The 17,900-nt window shown below is 43.8% G+C and overlaps 1 protein-coding gene across 1 annotated transcript in view; it reads left to right on the top strand.

Moving 5' to 3' along the window:
• angpt4 (angiopoietin 4) overlaps positions 1 to 17,900 on the top strand; it is a 44,686-nt gene that overhangs the window by 19,440 nt on the left and 7,346 nt on the right. Inside the window, exons 2-3 of the mRNA XM_023393082.2 lie at positions 14,654 to 14,809; positions 14,885 to 15,006. Of these exons, the coding sequence (XP_023248850.2) occupies positions 14,654 to 14,809; positions 14,885 to 15,006 (278 nt within the window). The remainder of the gene's footprint in view (positions 1 to 14,653; positions 14,810 to 14,884; positions 15,007 to 17,900) is intronic.

The raw sequence follows: 17,900 nt of genomic DNA, 5'->3' as shown, positions 1-17,900 counted from the left end.
GAGAGAGGAATCTCTCCTCTTGGCCCGGCGCTGCTCTTTCCCTCTGAGCAGCCGGGTCAAAGCGCTCAGGCCCAGTTTGGGGGAAGCCAGCACCATCTGAATTGCAAAGAAAACAGAAAATCCACTTCAGGCTCAGTCCTAACTTTATGATAACACGTAATTAATCGGCTGGAATCTGCTGGCGCAATCAAATGTGGCCTTAACCCTGCATCTCCGTGTAATTACAAGTTAAGGACAGAGAATATGAAGCGTGTTGTCGGGGGGTTGTTTCAGTCCGAGTTGCTCCATATGAACAAACAAGCGAGAGGAAGTGTTTACAGCCCGTCTGGGCAGAAGCTGTTGACATGTTCTGTGTATTGAATTTTTGTGCGTACTGCGGGATGATCGGTTTGTTGATCTGCTCGTGGCACTTTGTGTTTCTCTTGAGGGGAAACAAACACAGCCGAGAGGTTTGGTGTCAGTCTTTCACATTGTGAGCAGCTCGGGGAGGTCGTGTCTGGACAGTAAGTGTCGGTATCAAGTGGATGTTGAACCTGGAGCCGTCAGCGGAGGCTTAAAGGGACAGTTCGCCCAAAGCACAAGGATTTATTTTAAGTGGGTAGAAAAGGATTTGTTTATGTTACATTAAAATACATGTAAATAAACATTAAGATATGTTACATGCTTTTAAAAGAAATTAAAGGACAATTCTGGCATTTTTCATCCTCGGCCTTTTGTTTATTATCGTGTCATTCTGACTCATAACACAAACTCCAGCACAACAAGTATTGTAGTGCAAACTTCAGGTTTCAAACACTCGTGTCAGTTGTTCAGGATCACTGACAGATTTCACTGTTACCACTTTGTATTGGGACTATTTCTTTGGTCGAAAGAGTTTTGGTGAAACTATCAAAAAGTATCAGAAGTTGCAAAGTAAACGTGTCGGCTTCTTCTCCAGCTGCACATATGAGCGAGAAATGTTTGTAACGAAGGTGTGTCCGTTCCCCGCAGGTCAGCTTCAGACTGACAGGTGTATTTTTCCCAAAGAAAAACTTCCTTCCTGACGATTTAATTAGATCAGATCACAACGCTGATTTGTTGTTGGATGTTATCCGTTCTTCCCCAGAGCAGGTGAACGTTCAGGAGAGTCTTTGGCTGCTGTGGTAAAGAAAACAGAGGCGTCTCTCTGACCAACAGACCACCAACATCTTTGGAGTAAACAAGGAATAAACAAGATGCTGAAGAGTAAACGAGTGTGTGGGAAAACGACACAGTGATAACAGCTACAAAGAGACACGTGATTATTTAGCTGTCTAGATCTTAGAGAGCAGCGTATCAGACACTTCTGCTTTACCGTAGTGTTGTCTGCTCTGATTGGCCGGTGGCCTCTGATCATGCCGCTCTATAGAGAGGACGTATTGTGAAATTCATCAGAAGTCACCCCTCAGTCTTCCAGACGTTTACCATGCGGCTGCTGCTTTTAGAAACCCAACACACACACACTCAGAGTTCAGCTCCTACATGTTTGTTCTTGAGGCGGCTTCTCCTCTGGATCACAGATCTCCCTGGGAATCAAATTCATCACAGCCTCACCTGATCTATCCTGCAGAGAGACGTTCTTCATGCTGTGCATCATGGGTACTTGGTTCCTGTGTTACATCCAGAGTGGATCAACATATGTCCAGCGTTGAATCTAAAGCATTTAAAAAGCCCTGTGACTGAAATCTGCTGCTTTTCATTAAAATGTTTCAGAGACAGTTTGATGGGTGAGTTTTACAGGCGCCCGTTTACATGAAACAAATATTTAACATACACACACACACACATAGCTCTGTGGATCTTGGATCTTGACCACACACCATTATGTGCACAGGCATCAAACAAGATAAGGAAGATTTAGTTTGAAAATCCTCTCACACAGAGGATCTGATGGAGAACCCGTGTCCTTGTCTGATTCTCCTTTCTGTGCTTCTGCTTCCATCTGATGCTTTTATTTTCTCTGCCCCATGAAGGAAGTCTGGCTCAGCGGGTGTTTCACATATGATAAAACCATCAGTCAGAACGACAGTGTGGCTCCAACAATCACCGACTGTCCTCTGCTTCTCTCTGACCTGGTTTTACATCGTCTACTTATTTAAACACTCTGTAACTTTTTATTACATTTAAATAAAAAACACACAGTAACAGGTCAAAAACTAAAAGTGAACTTTAGAAAAAAGGAGAAAAATAAAAACATTGTTTCATCCAACATCATGGTGTTTATACTCGAGTCCTGCCAGTGCTGCTTTTAAAACCAGCTCGACCTCGACCAGCTACGTCGGTCAGATGCTGCTGATCAGTGACGCATCATCAGTCTAATAATGTTAGAGACGTTAGACAGCCAGCAGGTTTTCATTTGAAATCAATGTGGCTGCTGGCTGGTGAGTTTACTCCGTATCACTGGCGCTCTGTGTGATGTAAGAGCGCCTGATGTCTCTGTCTCGGTGGCGTGATATCTACAAAGTCTTAACGCTGACGGTGTCGTTACTCTACAGTCATGACACTGTGAAAACAATGTTCACTTAATGATGATAAGTTAGAACAAAAAAGTTTTCTATTGTCACTTCAACATGATGGACGGAAACAAACGGTTTCAACTGGCCCTGATCTGAAGTCGCCACGTCTGGGTTCAGAGCCAGACGTCAAGACACGTCACATGACGAATCGTCAAGAGGAGGAAACGGAGAGAGACTGAGCGAAATTTATCTTCTGTCCAAAAGGCCACCAAATTAGTTAGTGAAGCAGACAGGCTGTTATCAGCTGGACGGGGATGAAATACTCCTCCACAGTGTGTGTGTGTGTGTGTGTGTGTGTGTGTGTGTGTGTGTGTGTGTGTGCGTGCGTGCGTGTGTGTGTTAATGGTGGTTCATTTTGTTTTCAAATCCCAGTTTAAAGAGTCATTCATCACTCTACAGCTGTGAGTTGGCACTGTAGGAGATTTCAGTTGCCATGGAAGTTGACGAGTCGAGGGTAAAGGGAGGACAGACTGAGGAGATGAAGAAGGAGGGAGAGGAGGTGGAGGTGGAGAGAAAAGACAGAAGGAGACCAAAATGTTGTGGAGAGGTGGAGAGAGTTTGGAGGAGGACGGACGGAGAGAAAATTTGAAGACAGACGGCTGGAGGTTGGTAGACGTGTGAAGGAATATAAAGATGGCGGGTGAGATATCAGATGAATAACAGATGAAAGTGAGGAGGTGTGAGCGGTGGAAGGGGGCGATGGAGGGGAGGAAAGGGGGAGTAAAAGAGGGAGAGATTCCCAGTGACTTGTGGCCGAGTGCCAAACTGACCACAACCACGCAGAGCTTCTTGGAAAATCTCTTCTTGTTCTTTCTCATTCTTCTCTCTGAGTCGCACTGCAAACACACACACACACACACACACACACACACACACACACACACAAGCACTCACACACACACTCATGCTGGCATGAGGCCAAGCACCACAGCCTCTAAAGGGGCTCAAACATTCCCTTTTTATCAGCTCTAAAACGAGTGAACTCAAAACTCTCCCCCTCTCTCTCTCTCTCTCTCTCTCTCTCTCTCTCCTTCCTCGGCTCTCTGGGGACAGCAGGTAGTCAAAACCAAAACCCTGATTCTAATCGCACATATGAAAGTTTTCTCTTTAAGGACTGTTTGGGATGAATTTGGCTTTTTGAATAGTTTGACGATGAAGAGAAGAAGGAGGGAGAGTGTAGGACGTATCAGACAGAAGTTAGTCTCCATTCAGCCTGATGGTTGGTTAATTAAAAGTAAAGTTATTATCAGTTCCTGTTTTAAATGTTCCAGTGGAGGTTTCACTTGTGTGTCTGGTTTTGAAGCTCAGAGTGAGCTGCTCCCCCATCGCCATCTTGGCAGTGACTGACTCCGCCCCCTAACCCCCAGCTAATCCAAATATGGGCAAAGAGGTGGAGCTGAGACTTCGGTGCATGCTGGTTTGTGGCAAGCATATGCTCACCCACCTGTCACTCAAAGAGGCCACGCCCTCAAAACGTAAACAGGTGAGTTATATAAACAGGTGTCAGGGAGGAGGAAATTAGCTCTAGAGACCAAAACAGTTTTTGTACCAGGCTGTAAACATGTTTATTTCTGCTGTAAAGTTGGACATTTTAACATGGGAGTCTATGGGGACTGACTCACTGTTGGAGCCAGACTCTAGTGGTCGTTAGAGGAACTGCAGCTCAGTGTTGACTTTATATTTTCAGGTTGTCCTTCCAGAACGCCTTGAGGGAACTCCTTCAAATTTGGTACAAATGTTCAATTAGGCTCAAGGATGAACTGATTAGAATTTTATGGCCAAAGGTCAAAGGTCAACTTCACTGTGACATCATAATGTTATGCAAAAACACTTATTGCCATTATTCAACGCTGTCACAGGAACAGAGGGGGAGATTGTGACCGTGTTTCCTGCAACCTGATTGGTTGGCGGAGGCAAACAACCTTGAGGCGGTAACTCTAGTTCTTCATGTTTTACCAAACTAATTTCAACCATGCCGCCTATCATCCAGTTAATGACTCCATCATCGAGTGGCGTCCTTCCAGCACCATCTGTTCAAACACGCTGACAGAGGAGCGCTATGACAACAGTGGTCATTAATATAAAACACCGGCTTTATTTATTGTCATAGTAAATAGATTAGGACATCCAGGTAACCTTGCAGACTCGTCTTTCAGCACAGACTCGCATGTTCTTCTTCTCTGTGTCTGTGTGCTTTAATGACTGTTCTGTACAGTGAGAGCAGCCCTTCATTTATTTATCCTGCACCTTTCCTGCAGCTGTCACAGTCTGTTCTCAGACTCAATCGCATTTATAATCCAACCAAACTATCTCTGTTTGCATTCTTTCACTGGTTCTGAAACCTTCTTTTTACATAAGAGCATCAACCTCCTGTGGGTCTGAAGCCGACGCTCACTCAGCAGGACGGGTTACGGCCCTGAACTGTAGCAGCACAAAAAACTGTCGTCACTAACTCCGCTGTGTCTTTGCCCTCCGACGGGTTTGTCTGATTCTTTTTCATAAAGAAAGAAAAACCACATTAATGAATAGATTTCACCGAGGAGCTGGTGTATATAACTTTGACCCTCCGAGGAGTCCCGCCAGGATCAGGTTGAGAAAAAGATCATTTATATTGTCCTGAAGACAAATGTTATTTCAACGATTCGAGTTTTATCATCTCAAGTTTTAGATCTTCTCTTTTTATTACAAAAACACACAAGTAGATTCTGATTTAAAAAAAAAAAACAGTGGTGGAAAATCACAAGAAAAACTATTTTCCTCCGATTTTTCTCTTTTCTTTCCATCACCTGAACTTAGGACGTAGGACATGTTTAACTTTAAGCTACAGTGTCTTTTTGTGTTTGGAGACTTGAATTGATAAATCCAGACGAGGATGAGTCTTTGGTGTAAACTGTATCTTGCTCCATGTTGTGGTTGATTTCTCTTGTGTTAATCAAACACTTTTTAAACTGATGTTGGATGATTTCAACGTCAGACACTGGCGTCGCATCCTGACGCCTGACCCCGGTTCTCTTCAACACGAGGAGCTACAGACCAAGACCTGCATTTATCAAACTGCTAAAAGTGAAATATACAGGTATGTAGAAACTGCAGAGAACCTGGTGAAGAGCAGATGAAGGGTTACCTGCCATCACTCCTCCGGTCATACATGGGATCAATCATGGGATCAATCGTGATCAATCATGTGATCAATCATGTGATCACTCATGGGATCAATCATGTGACTTACACTTGGCTGTGAGTCAGAGGAGTCGTTTGATAAATGTGTCTTGTAGTGTGATTCTTAGCAGTTTGATAAATACATGGCTCACACACACACACACACACTCACACCCACACACACACACACACCCACACACACACCCACACACACACACACACTCACACCCACACACACACACACACACTCACTCACTCACTCACACACACCCATATACTGACACATTGTAGAACACAGTCCTACTTTTCAGCATATGCCTGAATGTGTTCACTAACACTTAAAGCATGTGCACACACACACACACACACACACACACACACACACACACACACACACACACTGTTGACTCAGCCCATCTGGTCCTGATTGTGGTGAGATGATTGAGATATTTGTCGTGGCTCGTTTGTGGGGGTGTAGTAGTGACCTCGCGCACACACGCACACGCACAGACACACACATTATAGATGCATTTACTGACATACACTCACATTCCTTCCTTCACACAAACAGAGCTGTGACGGACCGAGTGTTGGGGATCAAACACTCAACAGACGGTAGAAGGTCGTTACACTTTAATATTGAGGTCAGTGACACGACATGAAGCTGTGATATAAACACGGTGTAAAACACATGTAGAAAGTTCTTCTTTCCTTTTCTCGTCTCTTCTTGTCGTGGTTTTACTTCAGAGCTGTTGCAGCAGTCATCCTGCCGCTCTTCATCTCCACTTCCAGTGTTTTACATCAGTCATGTCAAAATGAAAAGACGATTGTGTGTAAAACAGCTACAGACACGTTGGCAATAGAAGAATACTTCTCAGCTCTGTGGAAGGTAAAGTCACATAGCTTGTTGTCAGTTTGCTGTGACATTTTACGCTCCACTAGGCTTCGTGTGACAGTAAATTTTGTTATTGGAGGTTGAGTGCGAGGCTCTGAAGGGTATCGACTGTGCATGAGCTGGAAAACAAACATGGACGCTGAGTTTGAAGAGAGATTCATGGGCCACAGACCGTCCCTTTGCAGTCTACGCCGGCTACGAAAGGCCTCACCTTCGTAGACCACGTCCTCCGAAGGATGCGGCCCCTGAATTTGGACACAGCTTGTCTTAGGAGGTCTTCTTCGTCTTCTTCACCGAGGTCTTCGTCTTCTTCTTCTTGCATGGATGTCTGCATCTCGATTTGATTCGTAGCCCACATGCACAGAAAACGTCGACAGCGATCTGCTGCTCATGTCTGGAACATGTCCTCCGTGTATAAATGAAAACTGACGTCGGTGGAGTCTGCAAAATATTTGAGCTTATTGAGAAGTTTGTGCGAGGAGACTCCACACAGAAGGAAGGCAGTTGGTCGGTAAACCACAACCTTCTTCCTGTGAGGTCACAGTGCTGACCACCGACCACCATGCTGCCCTGATTATAATCAAAAATAGGACCTAATCAAAGTTTACCCTTTGTTTTTCACTGGTTCTGCAAGTGTGTAGTGGATGTGACAAGGCCGTTCCACTTGTGGCTTATGGAAAAATCTGTGGGTATCAGTGTGTGAAGGGGCTTTAAGGCATTTGCAGAAACTTCAGCCCGTTTGTTTGTTGTGAGGTTTATTTCTTCAGGGACCTCAGACCAGTCAACCATCCTCTCTGTGCTGACTGCAGACCGGAGAACAGGCTGGAACAGGGACATTTAATTTGAGCTCGGTACATTTTATTGGAGCTGCGTTGTTTGTGTTTGGCCCGTGTCTGATGCGGAGTCCTCGTGTTGGCGTCCAGTAGGAACAAAACAACAGGACGGACTTGGGTCTTCTCCACTGCTTTCCCACTCCTACCTCTTTCATAAAATTAGCTTTCCCGTAAAAAAGCATTAACAATTAGTTCACCACTGAAGGAGAGAAAGTGAAAGTTAAAATTGCATCTGTTTTTAGTTTCATTCTTTTTTCTACAAGCTGAAAATAAACAGTGGACATGAACTAAGAAACATGAAGAGAAACTTAGAAACTGACCAGGCAAACGAAAGTATTCACAAGCTCACTATAACCTGGATTAAAGTGAACTGAGGCTTCGTCTCACTCAGCAGTGATATTTATATTAGTGTAATAGTTCTGTGCTCAAACAGTCCCAAACCTCAGCATGAACATCATTACACTCGGGAACACGACCGTGGCTTTTACTCCTTTTCTCTGGAGGCTTTCTGCAGGCGCTCAACATAAACACAGAACGGTTGAAGTGAATGTCGTCCCGTGGAGATTTTTCCATTGCACTGGCTGCATGGTCCCAAAACAAGCAACTGTGACGTGCAAGACACCGGAGTGACCCTGACGCCCTGCTGACGCCCTGCTGACGCCCTGCTGACAGGACTGACTCACTTAGACGTCTACTCCTTTCCTTTATCTCTCAACATTCAGTCCTCCTCTTTAACAGTTTATTACACTATCAGTTGATCAGTGTGGTCACTATGGAGAATGGAAAGACTGAGACGTGCAGAGGCAGAAATACTGTAGTAGTAGAACTAATACTGATTACTATAATAATAATACTATAATACTGAGTAAACTCTAGGAGGTAGAGCGGGTCGTCCACTAATCGGAGGCTCAGTGGTTCGGTCCTCCTCCAGTCCACGTCGAAGTGTCCTATGGTAAGATACTGAACCCCAAACTGCCCCTGGGGGCTGTTCCATCAGTGTTTGGGTGTGATGTACGGATGTGTGTGGGAATGAGTTTTGTAAAGTGCTTTGAAAAACAGAATGTAAGTGAAGTCCATTTACCATATTTTCCACTAACGTACTGTTTGTCAGATATTTGCCCGTTCTCTCACGTGTTCACACGCAGCCGTCACTCTGAGCTCTGACACGTCCTGAGCTGATGCCTCTTCTTGTGATTTCCAACATTTCACAATCATCTGTCTGAATACTCGTATCAGTCCAGTCTGGTTTGACTTGCTCTGTGTCGTCTCCTACCTCATTTCATTTTGGATTAAAGTCCAGCTATGATCTCCTGAATCAACTTTTGTATCTGGTGCCAGTGTTTCTGAATTATTAGTCTCTGGCCCCACAGTGTATGTGTTCAAGCTAAAACTGGGTGTTAAATTACTCAATCCAATAAAAGGTAAGACTCACACTTGCCGCCCCCGCTCACCCCGACAGCACCGTAATCATGATGCTATTGTATATTCCCCAGGAGGCACATGTGTAAAACATCTGGGCAGCGGTTTGGTGTTTTAGAAAACACCTGTCAGGAGATTTGCTAAAGATGGAGCATATGGAGCGTGGGGAATGAAAACAGCAGATCAGTTTTACGATGTAAGGAATGTCCCAGGTTCAACTCTGACAGGTGAGAAAACACGGCACAGGATCTGTATCTGCCCGGTGACACACATGAAGGCAGGAACGTTTTACAATCTGTGTGGTGATAACATCAGATGTACTGTATATATTAAAAGAAAATAACAGTGTGAAAACAAGAAGAAACTCTGCCAGTGGTGGACAAAGTACTCAGATCTGTTACTTCAGTAAAACTCACAATAGATCGACGTAAAATTTCTCTATTCCAAGTAAAAATTCTGCGTTCAAAAGTTTATTTAAAGCTCCTCCAGTGTAAAGGTCTGTGTCCATGTGTAGTGTGATTATAGATCAGCTCTAGCTTCTATATTAATACTGTGAAAGTATCAAAGCGCTCAGTCCACAGAGAAATTCAAGAGTATACTCGGAAACTGAGCCTTGCAGGATTTGGTTTCTCTGAGTTTTTACCTCAAATCTGCTATATTTTCATTCAATCACTCAGAAAACAGTCAGCCAATCAGAAGAGAGGCTCAGAGCCTCCTCTCTTCTGATTGGCTCACCGACCTGTTGTTACTACAGCTGCAGAGAGAAGCCTGAGAGAGGAGATGTAAAACTACACTGAGATGGTTTTTATATCTTCTGATGGATCAACACTTCAAATAAAACACAGAAGAAGAAGAAGCATGGAGCTTTAATACCTCAGTTCACAGGTTTCCGCTCTAACGTGGTTTAATCCACTGGTTCCCAACCTAAGGGTCAGGCCCCTCCAGGGGGTCACAGGATACATCTGAGGGTTTGAGAGATGATTAATGGGAGATGAAAGAAGGAATAAATAATTTCTGATACATAAATGTATGAAGTATTGGAAATCTTTCCCGAACCTGAACCAAAGTATTTTTGTTTTCTAAACCACTGACACGACTCTGTGGATGTGAACCTCACACTTCTTTCATGATCTAGGATTCAAAGTTGAATTGTTTTCTTTCATAGAAATATGACATTAAGAGTAATTTTCAAACTAGTCACAAATACAGGCCTGTGGAGTAAAGTGCTTGTCTCACATACGACCCGAAAACCAATCATCTTAGAGAGATTTAGTTTTCACTTGACAGCAGTGATGTTGTCTGACGTAGGTTTGCTTTGCCCCCCAGTCAGTCCTAAATGAGAGACTTGTTTCTCGTGTTCATCGTGGCGGCTCTTATCCTGATGAACCTCAGATCTCTCAGGAAGCACAAACCACAGAGAAACCACATGTGCAGCTTCATGAGGAAATGAAGTGTTCAGATCTCTCTCCATCTGTCCACATCACCTTTAGGGATTCCTGTCTGTGTCACAAAGGCAGAAGTTCACCAGGTGTCGCACCGCAGGCACACAGGAAGTAATACCTCCACAACTTCACAACCAAGTGCAAACATTTATTACAGTCGTCTCAACCACAGATGCACATGAAACGTCTTACTGACGCTGTTGGACGACAGGAGGAAAGGGAGATGTAAATGAAGGTAAAGCAACGATTCCCTGCAAAACTCAAGATAAATTCATATTCACACGAATGACAGAGACACAGAGAGAGAGAAGGAGTGAAAGGTGTCGAGGATAACGGGGAGAGGACAGAGAGTTGAGGCCTGGCTCCATAAAACAGTACGTCAAGTGCAGCCGCTCACAAACCAAGTCTGAGGCTGTTGGCTCGTCCTGCTGCCAAAACATCTGGACGCTCTGAGACTGAGAGACACAGTGTGGTAAAACAACGACTCTGCACATCTGCACCGAAGAAACCCCGAGAAAAGATGTGAATGTAACTGAAGCCACACAAACAAGTCCACTTCTACTGTGTGTGTGTGTGTGTGTGTGTGTGTGCGTGTGCGTGTGCGTGTGTGTGTGAGTCAGTGTATATATGAAGGAGTGAACGACCATACAATTGTTTTGGGAAGTTTAAATCTTTATTTGAAGAATTAAATATTGTTTCCTTTTGTAAACAATTATTTTTTCCGTCTTTCCATGTTGATTGAAAGTCACCTCGTTAAGCTCGTTAAGACAGACTGATACAGATGAAGGGTCATGGACCCTGACATCAGAGCGTGACACTGACGGAGTGGAGACGCTGTAAGAGACCGGAGCTGAAGAGAAACCTTTCAGTTTAGCAGCGGACCTTCGCTCCGGCCTTCACCTGTGGTCATCAGCTTCGGATAGTAACCGAGTAACGGGCTTCCTCTGTGAGGGCTCCGGGCTCAGCTTCCGAGATATCGTGAGGAGCTCTCACATCTGGACGTAGCGTCTGTCCAGAAGGATCTAGTTGAAGAGGTTCAGGTGTCTGATCAGGACGTCTTCTGGGCGCCGTCCTTTGGAGGTTTTCATGCCACGTCCAACTAGTAGGAAAACCCAGAACAAGCTGGAGAGATCTGGTCTCCGGAGAGGAGCTGGAAAACTTTCTAACCAGGAACCAACACTGTAACACCTACAGGCAGCATGGATCGAAAGTAAGAAAGGTTCACAGAGCCAGAACCTGATCCGACACCACGAGCTCGGTGTCAGTCGATCGTCCCTCAGAGTCTCTTCAGCTCCAGATCTGCCCGGAGCCCAGCACCCTGCAGCGACCCGCGCCGCACTTGTTACCCCAGATCCCTATCGGTGCTACTTGCCTGTGCGTCAGCCTCGTTATCAGGGCAGTTTGGTGACCCTGTCCCCCCTCCCCCCCTCCCTGCCCCCCTCCCTCTGTGAAGTCACACAGAGGGCCAGATCACAGCGAAGCCAACATCTGGTTTGAGTTAGCATCTCAGAAACAAGCCCCTCCATACGTGGGGTCGTCTGCGTGGTTGATATTTTTAGTGCGTGCGTGTGTGTGTGTGTGTGTGTGTGCGTGTGTGCGTGTGTGTGTGTGTGTGTGCATGGGTGTATGCCAGTTTCTGTGCGTGAATATGTGAGTTTCAGTGTGTCTTTGGTTTGTGTGAAGACTTTTTATGTATTGAGTGTGTTTGTGTGCGTGTGTGCGTGTATATGTGTGTTTGTGTGTGCGTGTATGTGTGTGTGTGTGTGTGTTTGTGCGTGTGTGTGTGCGTGCGTGTGTGTGCGTGTGTGTGTGCGTGCGTGTGTGTGTGTGTGTGTGTAGCTTTAATCCTACAGCAGGAAGTAAGGGTCAATTAAAGAGTCAGCACATTGTGTCTCCAGAGACTCAACAAAACATAAAAACAAAAAGAACCTGCTGAACTTTGATTTTCTTGTTTCTTTCGATTAATTTAATTTTTTCCTTTTCTCTTGTTTATTCCCTCCGTCACTCGCTCACAAGGACAATATATATGTGATATATTTCTTCATACTGTATATTTGGAGCAGTGTAGTGCAGCAGTGCCCCCCCCCCCCCCCCCCCCGGCTGCAGTCAGGTGGAGGTTGTGCCTTTCATCAGAGTTTATCTCTCCTCATCTCAGGAAGCAGGAGGCAGAAACTGAGCAACTCGTTCCAGCCGTTTTCTCCCCGTTTGATTATTTGATTAACGTCTCACTGCGTCACGGCGTCTGTTTTTCTCCGTCCTGTTCCAGGTTTGCCCAATTTACCCGCTCACTCAAAAGTCTCTCCAGAAAGTGGCTTGGATTTGTGAGCGCTGCGATTCGTATCTGTCCGCTCGTGAAATCGTTCTTTCTGATTGAACAGAGCGATGGCGGTTTAATCTGAATTGAAGCAGACTAAACATAATAACACTGCAGTAACTAACTGCTCAGTGAAAATCAGTAATAGTGCCGTGGACATGCATGAGGAACCATGAATATGATAAAGTCAGTGAGCGAGGATAACATCAGCAGTTAAAGGAATAAAAACCATCAAAACATAATGTTGGTGAAACTGGAAGATTAGTCAGCGCGTTTGAAAAATGACTCGGCTGTCAGACAAGTCTCAGGCAGCATCGACCTTCATCGGCTCTCAGCGGGATTCAAACCTTCATTTCATCATCTTGACGAAGGAGAGTTTCAATCTTCTCTCTGTTTGTCAGTTTCTCTGAAACTCGGTGCCAAGTTTGGCCGAGAATTCATAAACAAGTGATTAGTTTTTGGTCCGGATCCATCATCCTTGTGAAAGCATCACAGCTTCAACACTGTCCCTGTTTTCTCATGAACTCTTACATTTACTGAGGTAAAAGAAAATCAGACGTCCCGTCGACCTGAGAGCAGAGGACGACAAACACACCTGCATCACTGGAGTCAGAGTACAGATCAACACACTGTGGTTCAGTCAGATTATTACTTCAGGTAAAGTACTGAAGTACTGGCTGACTGACTGGCTGACTGACTGACTGACTGACTGACTGTAGAACCTGGAGAATATAAAGCCTGTAAGAATGACCATAACAACACAACTGAATCAACAAAACAGCAGCCAGTTACTAGAAGCTGTTTATCTTGAGTTAAACGAACGTTACCTGGAAGTTTCTGTGGGACGGAACATGATGTTTAGTCAGTGATGAAGTCTGGTCGTGGTCAACACAACAGACATTTCTTTCTTTATTTCTAAAGCTTGAAACACAGTCTTCGGATCAGATCAGGTCTCTGCTGAAGAATCTTCTGCCTCGTCTTAATCTGACGTCCACGGGTTCAGACATCACTGTGATTGATTTTTCTCCTGTGATGAACTCAGTGAATGGGTTATCATATTTTCAAAATAAAGTAAAAAAAAGTAAGAGCGCTTCATAGAAATGTAGTGGAGTCAAAACAATATTAGTCTTTTAACTGTGGTGGAGTAAAAAGATTCAGATGTTGTTCAGTGTGTCCAGCCTGTTCCAGAGAAGTGACCCACACCGAACTCCAGTGTGATCTGGGCGCTGTGGCCTGAACTTTCCCTCCCTGTGACTCATCAAACAGCCTCACTGGTGACTGGGCGTCCCGCTGGGACCAATCTGTTTGTTGGTGCAGTGGTATATTTATCAACTCCCTGTGCTTCTCAGTGGCATGATATCCTGGGGACGTGGAGCTGGAGGGATGGATAGATGGATAGATTATTTATTTGTCAGGGGTCGAAGGTCACGGCGCGGCAGTGCGAGTTGGCATCGGCTGATATTCCCAGAGATGGAGAGAGACCTGCGTCTTTATATACCAGACCTCCTGACATGTTTCATTATACATGTTTGATTCGGTGAACTTGATGCACTGAGCGGGTGGTGTTAGTGCTTCAAATACAGAAACTCACTGCGACAATAAGGCCTAAACTAAACTAACGATCATGTCTTCAAATTCATCAATGTATTTTTAATGATGTGGTTATTGTTTAATGTTGTTTTCATAAAAGATCTTTATATTTGAAGTCTTTTTATAATTACTCTTTATTGACTATTAAAATATCAAATAATGAATGACTTTGTAACTTAGTGTATTTATTTATAGATTCATTCATTTTTAAATTTTATTAATGACAATTTTTTATTGTAAAATGAATGAATCATTTTATAAATGTTTTACTACTCGTGACGTGGATCTGGCGGAGGTGAACAACCACAAGGAAGTAGTTCCTGTTTAATCCATGAGGGCAAAGGTCAAACTAACTGCTGTGGAAAAAATAAATAAAAAGTCTTTCTGTGTCTTTCTGCTCCCGTCCTCCGTCTGTCTTCTCACTTTTACCTTTAATAATCCACCTCCTGTATTTCTTGTGTCTGCAGCTGGAGAGCTTCGTTCAGAAGAGCCTGAGACGAGACGTCACCAACGTGCCGTCACACGTCGTTCACAACCAGACGGCCGCCATGCTGCAGATCGGGACGAACATCCTCACGCACACGGTGGAGCAGACGCGCAAACTCAACGTGGTGGAGGCCAAGGTTAACGAGTCGCCGCTTCACCGATCCCGTCACTTTAAAGGAAGATGCTCTGTCTAATGCCGCTCCCTCCACCAGGTGCTGAACCACACGTCTCGGATAGAGATCCAGCTTCTGGAGAATTCTCTGTCCACCAACAAGCTGGAGAAAGAGCTGCTGCTGCAGACGTCCGAGATCAGTCGACTGCGAGACAAGAACAGGTAGAAGAAGAACCGTCGTTTCTACCTCAACGTGAGACGATGAGATTAGATCCTTAAATCAGATTCTCACATTCAACAAGAGCAGGAATAAAACAGGAGACTCACGTCTACCTGTAGTGAAATATAAGAGTGTCACATAATTAATCACATGTATAATTAAAGAGGGAAGATTTTATGTGATATAATACAGTGAATTAAATGAAAGATGATATAAACCAAACCGGAGTCACATCAGAGAAAATGTCATCACCTCATTTCCTGTCGTCTCATCACCGTCAGAATAAAGGCAATAAGGCATTAAAACAGATTTAAGAAAAAAAAACATTATTCATCATCATCATCATCATCATCATCATCATCATCTTGACCAATGACAGCATAGATTATATAGTCTGTACAAAACGAGCATTTCTAAGTGAAAAGAAATTTGAGAAAGTTTGTGTTTGAGTTGGTTTTTAAGAATCTGATTAAAACTTCACTTTCACCTTAAAGTCCAGCCTCAGTGTTCGAGCTCTGGAGGCGTCAGGATGAAAATCAGACTCATAACTACGTCTTCTAAATCCTGCTCAGACGTTCACGCGTTAAACGACGAGTGAGTTTAGAAGTCAAAGTCAAAGAGACGGATTTTTACATTTCGTTTTAAATTTCCCTCCCAGCTGTTTGATGAATGTGGATCCTGGTTTTAATCTCAAACTCCGCTGTAGGTGCAGATCAGCCTCATTAACATATTCCAACCTGTGAACGATGAAGACGTGTAGCGGCGATCCTCTGACCCGCGTACGAGCCGACCCCGAGCGGAGAGGCTTATCAGCGCTTTCACAACCCAACACTGAGAGAATCTGAAATACAAGCAAGTCATTACAGATTATGGAAATACGTCCACAGCTGTTGCTGCGAGACACGCCAATATTTAGATTCACAATATTTTCCCTATTTTTCATTATGAGGTGAAGTTGGACGCCGCGCTGAGCGGTGAAACACACGCAGTAATTATCAAACGTGCTCTCTGTTTCCAGTAACAGATACAGTACAATACAAACAGAGTGTGTGTGTGTGTGTGTGTGTGTGTGTGTGTGTGAGTCAGTATTCATTTTGGCACCTGAATTAGATTCACTTTCAGTCTTTAGTGTGTTTTAGTTTTAGTCACAAAAGCTAAAGAGATTTTAGTCTTTAGTTTTTTAGTTTTTGTCTTCTAAGGATTTTGTGTTTTCTTTCTTTTTTCTAAACAGGATCCTTTTATTGTAAATTATTATCTTCTCTATCTATTATTTAATCAGACAGTCTGATTGAGAGTAAGAGAGACCTGAGAACAAGAAACAGTCACAAGACTTAACGTTTGCAACAGTCATAAAATACATCAAATAATAAAGATTTAAAATCTCCAAGGGAAATGTAAAACTCTTGAGTTCAGTCCGTTGAGAAGGTGAGAAGCACCTGAAACCAGCTCTGCCAGTGTCAGTGTGAAGTGAGGGACACAGAGGGTTAAGAAGAGATGTGAGGTCGATATGTAAACGCACTGCGTCTGAAATGAGGGTAGATATACTGTGGGGGGGGGGGGGACACGTCTGAGCCTTCGACACAGAAACATTCACGTCTTCTGTCTTTTAACTTTAACCACGAGTCTCTACGACCTGAACCAGACGAGCCTCAGAAAACACTCGCTCACTCTCAGGTGTGTGTGTTGGTTTCTGCAGGTTAGAGTCTGATACAGGAACATTTTCTCAGCCAAGGAGAATTTAATCCTTTAATTTCCCTTCAACAACGACGTGCACACACACACACACACACACACACACACACACACACACACACACACGCTGTACAGACCGCAGCGATCAGTGACTCCCCATCAGTCCGCTGCAGGGCGGGCGACGTGCACGTGTTCATGTGCAGGTCAGCATGATGGAGTGATGGTGAGAAAGTGTCTCAGGCTGGATGTGACCACAGTCTCTCCCGCTGATGTAAGGTGATATCACTCAGGTGAGGAACAGCTGATACACGAGGAGGACGTGAGGATGATGAAGGTCGTGTCACGTCTCTGGGTGTTAGAGCTTCACTGCAGGGTTTAACTTTACTACACTTCACTTCCTGTTTGTTCATGAAATAATAATAATAATAATAATAATAATGAAGTCAATATTTGTTGCACAATGTGGCAAATTTATTTCATTTAATAAAGTTATTTGTTTGTTTGTTTGAGCAGGTTATTTATGTTAATGAACATCTGCACAAAACACACGATGTAAACGTGTCGGATTGTGGCAGAAATGCTCATTTAGTGCTCGTGTTCCCTGAGCAGGTAAAATCACAACACAAATTATCTGCACATGTAACGTTCACACGTAAAATACGTTTTGCTGCAGACTGAGATAAAAACAGTCACAGACTCGGTTTGACTGAAGCCGATGATTGATTAAGTTTTTTTTAATCCTGTTCAAAAGTGAATTTCTATGTGCTGTGAATATTAAAGTGCACGAGGTGTTGACACAGTATCAACAGCACATCTGCATTTTCTTCACATGTGTCTCTTCACTTTCCAAAACAGGAAATTGTTGAGTTTTTTTGAACTGAGCTTGTTGCATCATGAACTTCAGGTTTACTGGAAACTACGATGATTAATGTTTTTCAGCAGGAAGAAACTTTTTCTTTTTTTTTTTTGTACATATATTTTTTTAATGAAAATTGACACAGGTAAAAAAAATAAACGTGGACTTTCATTTGAAAACGTGTTTTTATTTTAGATAATGTATTTCTCTGATCACAGTCATCAGCAGATCGTTAACTCACCTTTGTTTTACACTTTTTCACCTCTTGAAACTAATTGAAAACACACGCACACACACACACACACAGATATTGTGACTTATTCTGGGAAGAAGACAGATCTCGCCCCC

The sequence above is a fragment of the Seriola lalandi genome, unplaced genomic scaffold (assembly GCF_002814215.2).
Source record: "Seriola lalandi dorsalis isolate HSWRI2012SDOR001 ecotype SW California unplaced genomic scaffold, Sedor1 jcf7180002054928, whole genome shotgun sequence".
NCBI classification, from domain to species: Eukaryota; Metazoa; Chordata; class Actinopteri; order Carangiformes; family Carangidae; genus Seriola; species Seriola lalandi.
The sequence above is the reverse complement of the archived record's forward strand: the minus strand, read 5'-3'. Positions and strand labels throughout refer to the sequence as shown.